Source organism: Microtus ochrogaster, linkage group LG5 (genome assembly GCF_000317375.1).
Source record: "Microtus ochrogaster isolate Prairie Vole_2 linkage group LG5, MicOch1.0, whole genome shotgun sequence".
NCBI lineage: Eukaryota > Metazoa > Chordata > Mammalia > Rodentia > Cricetidae > Microtus > Microtus ochrogaster.
Genome location: NC_022031.1, coordinates 24,647,631 through 24,656,386, shown reverse-complemented (window position 1 = coordinate 24,656,386; position 8,756 = coordinate 24,647,631). Strand labels below are relative to the sequence as shown.

General features: G+C 44.1%; 1 protein-coding gene across 1 annotated transcript in view; it reads right to left on the bottom strand.

The window, feature by feature from the left end:
- Positions 1–205: 205 nt before the first annotated feature.
- Gpr63 (G protein-coupled receptor 63) overlaps positions 206–8,756 on the bottom strand; it is a 52,450-nt gene continuing 43,899 nt past the window's right edge. Inside the window, exon 2 of the mRNA XM_005361926.3 lies at positions 206–1,718. Coding sequence (XP_005361983.1) covers positions 311–1,570 — 1,260 coding nt within the window. The 5' untranslated portion in view covers positions 1,571–1,718 and the 3' untranslated portion in view covers positions 206–310. The remainder of the gene's footprint in view (positions 1,719–8,756) is intronic.

The following is an 8,756-nucleotide window of genomic DNA, read 5'->3' as shown; positions in this document are numbered from 1 at the left end:
GCAGGCTCCATGAAGCACAATCCTGATTCATGCTACGAAAATAAAACCAGTCAACTAAACAGACATCCCCCCCCAAAGTTTTCTTAATCTAGAGGTAACAAATATGACCACTTTCCTGCAGTATATCCTTGGTTTTGGGATCAAAGTGCTTACCATTCTTTCTTTACAATACACACATACACACACATGCATTCACGCAGGCACGCACGCACACTATAGAAAAAAAACAATAGAAGTTTAGAAGCCATATGAAAAAAAATTCAGTCAATAGAGAACCATAACGACTCCAAATGTCTCCAAGTTCCAGTATTCACAACACCGTCCGATGCTCCGCACACACATAGACAGCACTGGGGCGTATCCGTCGCCTTGTGTGACCAGGGAGGCGTGGCAAGAACTTGAAAGATTTGGGCATCATGTCCAAGCAGGCATCATGAAATTTCTTAATCCTCCAGTAGTATATCAAGGGGTTCAATGCAGACTTGAGGTAGCAGAGCCAGAGTAGCCAGGTGCTAATCTCAAAGAAGTTGTGCTGATAGTAGAAGTGTTTGCTGAAGGTTGCCACAAGGCTGTACGTGGTGAATGGGGCCCAGCAGACGATGAAAACAGCAAAGAGGATCAAGATGGTGGTGAAGGCACGCGTTTTAAAGCCCATGTCAATGCTCATCTGGAAGGGTCTCTGCAGACTCATGAGACCAAGTTTGCTGGCCTGGCTGAGGCATATTCCTTCTGGGTAGCTGTGAATCCTCAAGGCATTGTGCCGAAGGGTGTTGAGGATGCCCATAAACGAATACAGTATCACCAGGAAAGGTATAAAGAAAGAAATGAGTGAGATCAAAATCACATAAGCCTGGTATCCAGAATTAGTTGTGTACCCAAAAACGCATTGTGGGGCTCGGGAAGGGATTTGCAAATCAGGATTCCCCACAGCCAAAGGGAAAGCTACGGAAAAAGCAGTTGCCCAGGAGACTGCAATAAGAACCTTAGCCCGGTATGGATTTAGCTTATCTTGCCTCTGGACTATAATCAGAAACCTGTCAATGCTAATAATGAGCAGGATAGCAACCCCCTCTATCACAAACAACCAGAAAAACATAGCAGACAGCCGGCAGAAGAATTTCCCAAATATCCATCTGGTGGTAAGAATAGTTACCAGGGCAAACGGCATGTTCAGTACAGCAAGCAGCATGTCCGCAAAAGCCAGGCTGGCAAGAAGGATGTTAATGGCAGAACGCATGGCAGCTTTTTGGTAGACCATGAGGCAAACAACCAAGTTGCCAAGAAAAGACACAAACAGAATAAATATCATTATAGCCGAAAGGATGATCTGGAGAGCTAAGTTTAGGCTCTTAAAAACTGCTGGTGTCGGGGTCATGGCTGTGCTGTTCACTGCTAAGGAACTAAATCCAGTGCTGGTCATGGTTTCCAGACTGTATCTAATCAGCGGAGCAGGGCTGGGATGCTGGAACGGTGGGGATGTTGTCATGTTCACATGGGAGTTTTCATAGACGACAAATGTTGTGTTGGATGTCCCAGCCTGGGATGCAGTCAACACCGCTGAGACAACCATAGTGTTAGGAGGACAGAAGCTTCAGGCAGAAGTATAGGTTCTCTCCAGGCATTGGGGTACAGCACTGTAGGGTCAGGTTCCACTGATGGGCTCGGATACACATTCTGGAAAACGGACAGAGTTCCATCTTCTGCAGGAATCCTTTTGCCTGAAAATAAGCCCAAAATGGAACATGAGGTGAGATTAGTATATACATTTCACTCTGATGTGTCACAACATCTGAGTACCAGCAAAGACTGTACATTTCTACTTAGCTTCTGAGATCGAAAGAGGCTAAGCATGTTCGGAACAGTATGGTATAGATACATTTGACTTTTCAAATGTTTCATCCTATAGGATCACTCTTTTACCTTCGAAGCCTCTAAAACTGTGTTCTCTAACCTAGTCATCACTAAAAGATTACTGTTACATTGTCTTAACTAAATATGACGGAAATTTTATAATATTTGTACGTAAAGCAAGATGGATCTTGAAATACATTAATGAACCAAGAACAGAAGTTCAAACCCATGGTTGACGCTTTTTGTTTTGTTTTGTTTTGTTTTTTTTAGGTTGATGCTTTTTGAAAGATTACAGTAGCTCTCCCTAAGGTTCAGACCATCGAGGAAATAGGGGCAAAATGATTATAGGAGTCATATGATGGAGAGGTCCTGAGAAAACCTGTTTTGGATGTAGCAAGCACACTGCGTTCACAAACTCTCGGTGGCTATGGAAGCCTGCAGAAGACCCATACAAGATAAAGCCACTCAACATTCTAGCAGAGATTAGCAGTGGGCTCCTGAGACCCCCATTCCTAACTGGGGAGCTCTGGGCAACTGATAGCCTTTGTTGGGGGACAAACAGTTTTCTCTAAGGGTGTGGTTCCGTGTTCTACATCCAGGAGTAAATGGACAGCACACATTGACCTCGATGGGTTATTGAATCAAATAAAGAAGACACAAAGTTTGGGGTATAGGGAGGGGGTGGTGGATTGAGAGAAGGAGCTGGGGTGAATATAGCCAGAATATATTGTATGAAAGGCTACAAGAATTAATAAAAATATTAAAAAGTAAGCTTCAGAAAATGGCATTAGCGTCATAGCTTTCCAATCACTATTAAAAAAAACATTTCGCTATTCCTCTTAGGAGAACAAGTTTCAACAGCTCTTTCCTATGGGTTCTTATTCCATCTTTACATTAGCATAAAGCCTGATGGTAAAAATAACTTAACCTCAATTCCCAGCTTAACATGTGGTAATAACACACTTTAGTTTTAACAACCCTAAAAAAGTAAGAATTGGGTGATTTTCAATTAAGATCTGAAATTGTTCTTTGCTTTTCTTCCCTGCTTTCTTCTCTCTGCCTCTTTCTCATTCCCCCTTTTCCTCCTTCCCTCCATCCCCCCCTCTCCTCATTTCTCTTCCTTCAGATCTTTGCTCATATCCATCCCCCCTCCAGGGACTCCCCACCAAGCACACTAGAAAAAAAGTCTTTCAGATAAAGGAATAATTTTTCCAAAGCTCTTTCTTCTATTCTCTCCTTTCTTCTAAGCCTGTCCATTTTGTGCTTTACTTTGATTGCCTCTTTGTGGATTGCACACCATGCATCATAATCCCACTCATCTTCCAGTCCTCTGTCCTTGCAACTCCCCCAAGACAGAACATTCAAAAGGAAAAACAAAACTAAACAAAGCAAAACAAAAAAATATAGAAGAATGGCATTGTGGAAGCTGTAGTGTGTTCCGTTGAGTCACACAGTTTACTATCTAGTCTATTCATCTTTACTTGTGTTTCTTGTCATGAGTCACTGGTCTGGCTCAAGGACTCTGGCTTCTGCTACATCACTGGTAATGGGCTCTCATGGGGGCTTCTTTTTGCTATCCTGTTGTTGTTGTTATCGTCCTGTGTCTTAGAGATCCTGCAGTTTTGCATCTGTAGGTTTGTCCCCTTTACATCCTCCAAAAGTTCACAGATGAGATCCATAACTCATAGCCCTGGTTCTGGATCTCGGTTGTAGCTATGTTGGTCAGCTAGCTACCTAATTTTCTCTCATCCTCACTACTCAGAGGAGCTCTCTGGCACTGTCTTGACTAGCTCACCCAATGCAGCCTATGGCAAGGAGTAGGGCCAGTTCTCCTGCTTTCGGACCCTCAGATCCTGGCCCCCCTCACTCTTATCACTAGGGTCAGTTCTACTGTTTTGCCAAGGCAAGGTGCAGGACCCTCTCTATTGCTTGCTGTAGGGGACATACAAGAGGGTCAGGTCAGCTCAGCTCTCCTGCTCTCAGGGTTGGCTCACCTGAGACCCTGACAATAGTATCAGCTGTTGTCATCTGTCACAGGTAGCAAAGGGTGGAAGGGGACATCATCTTTCCCTCACCTGTGCCATCACAGGGCAGATGGGGGAATTCTGTTACTCTCACGCCTTCAGGGCATCTCACCTGCATCCCAACAAGAGGGTCAGCTCTAATTGGTGCCCAGATGGAAAGCAAACACTACTTTCTCAGACATTGCCGTCAGTAAGGGTCAGGGCTAGCTCTCCTCTTGTGAGCCCAGGACAGCTCTCTCACCTGCCACAGGTGATAATGGATAGGCGGAGGAGGACACCTTTCCCTCATCCATGCCACCACATGGCAAATGGGGGGACGGGGTCAGCTCTCTTGCTCTCATGCCCTCAGACTCAGCTCCCCAGTGTCCTGGACCACAGGATGTGCTTCCCAGGTGAAGTACACACCTATGATGAGGGGGTAGGGCCAGCTTGCCTGTTGTATTGTCCAGCAAGGAGCAAGAACAGCCCTCCCAGGGTCAGTGAAGGGTGAGACCGGCTCAACACAGCATGGTTCCAATGACCCCTGTGCTAACACAGGCCATGGACATCACCACAGACTCTAGCTGCAGCAAGACCATGGACCCAGACATAGCCCCCAGCAGAATCTCAGTCCAGACACCACCACAGCACCGGTGACAGCACAGGCCCCTTTGATCAGCCTGGCCCCTGGGTACCAACATGGATCCAGATGACTGGCATCAGGCATCTACATAGTCCTCAGTGGTGTCCTGGGGCCATGGACACCATCCTAGCCCCCTATCTCTGCTAGACATGGTCTTAGGCTGTCGCCTGTACCGGACATCTCCAGGTGACAGTGCCAGCTATCCAGATCAGCAAGGCCCCAGGTGAGGTGCAGTCCCCAGACACTGACATGGTTCAAGGTGGTCAACCAGACCCTGGTCACCCGCATGGTCCTCAGTGACAACAGGAGCCCCAGACATCAATTCAGACCCTGGCTGCTATAGGGTCCCAGACCCAGATCCTGGGCATTGGTACAGTCTTTGATGGTCTCAGGAGCCACAGACATCAACCCAGGCCCTGGATTCGGCAGGGCCACAAACCCAGACATGGCCCCTGGACACAGCTATGATCCAAACAATACCATGGCCCCAGTTGACAGCCCTGACCACCCAAATCAGCCTGGCTACAGTAGTGGCATAGTCCTTGGATACCAACAAGTTATGGCCCATACCCCAGGCCTCCATATGGACCCTGATTGCAACATGGTCCAGGGACATCAATACAGAACCCAACTGCAAGCCTGCCATTTGAATAATTTTTCTGATATGCAGGCTTCTATTTCTTCTCCCAAAGACTGAATTGATAATCTGTTAGCAATTTGACAGGAGATGCTAACCAAGTAATAATGACAGAGTTAAGGACAATGGGGGAAAAGTACCTGAATATCCAGAACATATTCAGAAATTTTACGAAGATATTTGGTTCTCATTTCTCAAAGACTTGTTTACCTTTTACTTATCCTTACTCCCAATCTCTCACCAATTTATGGAGCCCTTAATCTTCCGTAGGGGGAATTCCTTAATCTATGATCCTATCAACCACATTCTGACACAGCTTCTCCCTTATGCTGTTCTTAACTCGGGGGTAAGCTCTTTAGTTACAGAAGACTGGGTTTCGGGACAGATTCCTTCAGCAAAACCTTAAAGGGTAAAAATAAAATTAATACACAGAAGATTAAAACAAAACTACAATTCACACATTATATGGCCTTAGACTTAGCCATTGATATTTAAGGGTAACTATCAACATTTCATTCATCTACTTCATGGGGTGTGAATGGAAGAGATGGGATCTCATTTGTGAGAGCCAAGACCCAGTTCCCAAAGCCAGATCGTGGCTTTCCTACCATCTATAACCCACTGTCCTATGTCCTTGTTTATTTTATAAATAAGAAAAATAGCTGTTTACATAAAATACTGATTTTGCTGTTTCTCCCATTTTACAATTTTTTTTTTGTCATTACCTACTAGATCTTAAACGACCTCACATATTCACTTGAAATTGCAAATCAACCTTGACAAAATGCTACATGAAATTAGTGACTATCAAAGTCTATAATCCCAAAGGGGCAGCAGGAAAGGAAGAAAGATGACCATAGTTTCCCACCATTATCGTGTCAGTCTGTCCAGAGACCCCACGTACGCAGTGTTGTTATGTGCAGTACATACATCGCTGCTGTACAGACCTACCTCCAGAGAAAGCCCTACATAGACAGATACGTATGGTAATCCTAAATAAACCGTGTTTGGCAAACTGTGTTAAAACGTTTAAACCTGCATTTCCAAGATGACAAGATGGCTCAGTGAGGAAAGGTGCTTACCACAGAGCCTGACCATGTCAATGTGGTCTTTGGGACCCATTTGGTAAGAGACAACTGATTCCCACAAGTTATCCACTGACCTCCACAGGTGTTTTGTGACATATACATATTCCCCCACATATATACCTACAATAAGTAAATAAGCAAATGTAACACAAAATTTTAAATTCTATTTCAACAACCATCTATCAGATCTGCAGTAGTAAGTTTGAAGTAATGTCCCTAAGGCTGGGAGGATAGTACTGGAGCCCTTGCCTAGCATGCAAAGGGCCCTAGATCCAACTCCTAGAACAACAAAATTAACTGATTAAAAGAAATTAAATTAGACTTAGGGCTTTTTTGGTTATGATGAAAAAAATTAAAAAATAAGAAGAAACAAACAAAAAATATTACACTGTGCTCTTTAATGTTTTATAATTCCATACACAACCAAAGTGTCTTTTTGTTTTCTAAACCTCCCATTAGAACACAAACTTCAATCTCAATTCTCTCAATTACCACTCAGCCTTCAGAGATTTACTGAGGGCATGCTGTGTTCCAGTCACTAAAAGGAAAATGATTAACAAATGCTCTTAAATTTGGAGTTAAAGAGAACAGACTGACCAAGGACACTAACTGTATTTTGAAATCCACTTTGAATGGATTTTTGTGAATATAGGGATAAGCTAAAATGAAAAAGATGTATAAATTTAAAGTTCATTAGTAAATAATTTTTTAAAATGTTTTTAGCCAACACACCAACCAACCAAGGAGATGCTGCTGAGGTAACTGGCCTAATAAAACAGAAAAGACAGCCTTCATCTCCAGAATGTCCAGAAAAATGTTGTTTTAAGGAAAGCAAATTGTCTGTAAACCTTCAGAGAAACTGATTAGCAGTGACCACAGAAAGCTCAGGTGAGGCTGAAAACAAGAAAGAGATGGAAAACTAAGATACTGGGAACCCAGCCAGGCCTGACTCCCCTCACTGCACAATCAGAAACAAACACCTATCTTCCTTCAAGAAGCTCAAGGCTGTGGCAAATCTTCAGGATGCAAATGGCATCAAACGAGAATGCCAACAGTCCACCGGAATACTAGTTCTTCCTATTAGTGCACCTCCCTGACTGCTGGAATCTGAACCAGGCTACCACTGATGCAGGCAAGCAGCCACACCTGGGGGCAATGGATGCTCATGGTCCCCAGTCCAGACCACAGAGGGAAAGTTCACTTCCACAAGGAGGCACTGACCCATTCCTGGGGATAGATCCCCCAAGTACCAAAAGCCTCTTAAAAGTTCCACCACTTCTCAACAGTGCTTTACTGGGGACCAACCCTCAACGTGAATTTCCATGGGAACAAACCTTAGTGCAACCATAACATCACCCTAAAACTCACTATACAGAACAAAGGCAAAAAGTTTTGCATTAGTACACCTAAGGAAGAATAAGCATTCAAAGTAAAATTCATGTATTTTCAAAGCAATTCAATTGAGTTTAATTTTAGCAAGATAACTACAAAAAGCAAATCTAGTAGCTTGGTCCTTTGCCCCTCATCTCCTCATCAGTTTCTCCAATTGCTGTAGAAATGCAGATAAATAACATGTGTGTTTCTATGACCCAAATCAAACTTCTGAGTGGTAGCCTTACATTTATAAGTGTGTGTCTATGTAGCGCACCAAGGCATGAGTGCAAGGACCCACAGTGGCCAGAAGAGGGTGCGATATTCCCCTGGAGCTGTAGATACAAGCAGTTATGATCCACCCACCCATCCTACAGGAACCCTAGGAAATGAGCTGGGGTCTTCTGCAAGTGTGTGGTCTTAACCATTGAGCCATCTTTCCATGCCTATACATTGTCATTACATTCTGATGAGACTCTTCTCCAGCCTCTGCGTAACCCAAACTCGACTTTCATCTATCACCTGTTTTCAGTCTTAGTGAGCAGCCATTGCGTTGTTTGCGTGTTCCCAATTTGATATAAACCTGTACATATCTCAGAAAACAGAACTTCAATGAGAAAATGCCTCCCTAAGACTGTCCTGTGGACATGTCTGTGGGGCACCTTCTTGATAGCGGAGGATCTAGCCCACTATGGCAGTGCCATCCCCGGGCAGGTCATTCTGGATAGTTTAAGCAAACAGGCTGAGCAAGACGTGGGGAGCAAGTCAGTAAGCAGCATTCCTCCATTTTCCTGCTTCAGTTCCTACTTTCAGATTCCTGCTTTGGCTTCCTTCCATGACAGCTGGTAACAGTAAGCTAAAATAAACTCTTCCTCAGGTAGAATTTGGTTTATGTTTTATCACAATAGAAAACACAGTAGGACAGTCACATACCACTTCCCCAAACCATCTCTTCTTCCCTCATGTTCATGCATGCCACTTGGAGAATAAATTCTTGGGAGGCAGATGTGATTTGGGTAGAGGTGGGGATAAGCTGGGGTAGATACATTTTTCTTAACCCAGTTAAAAATTCAGAATTAGTATGGCTATAGGATAGGATCATTTCAGGTTCCCTATCCTCAGCTGCCCCAGGAACTAACTGGGGACCTCGCCTTAGGCACCTG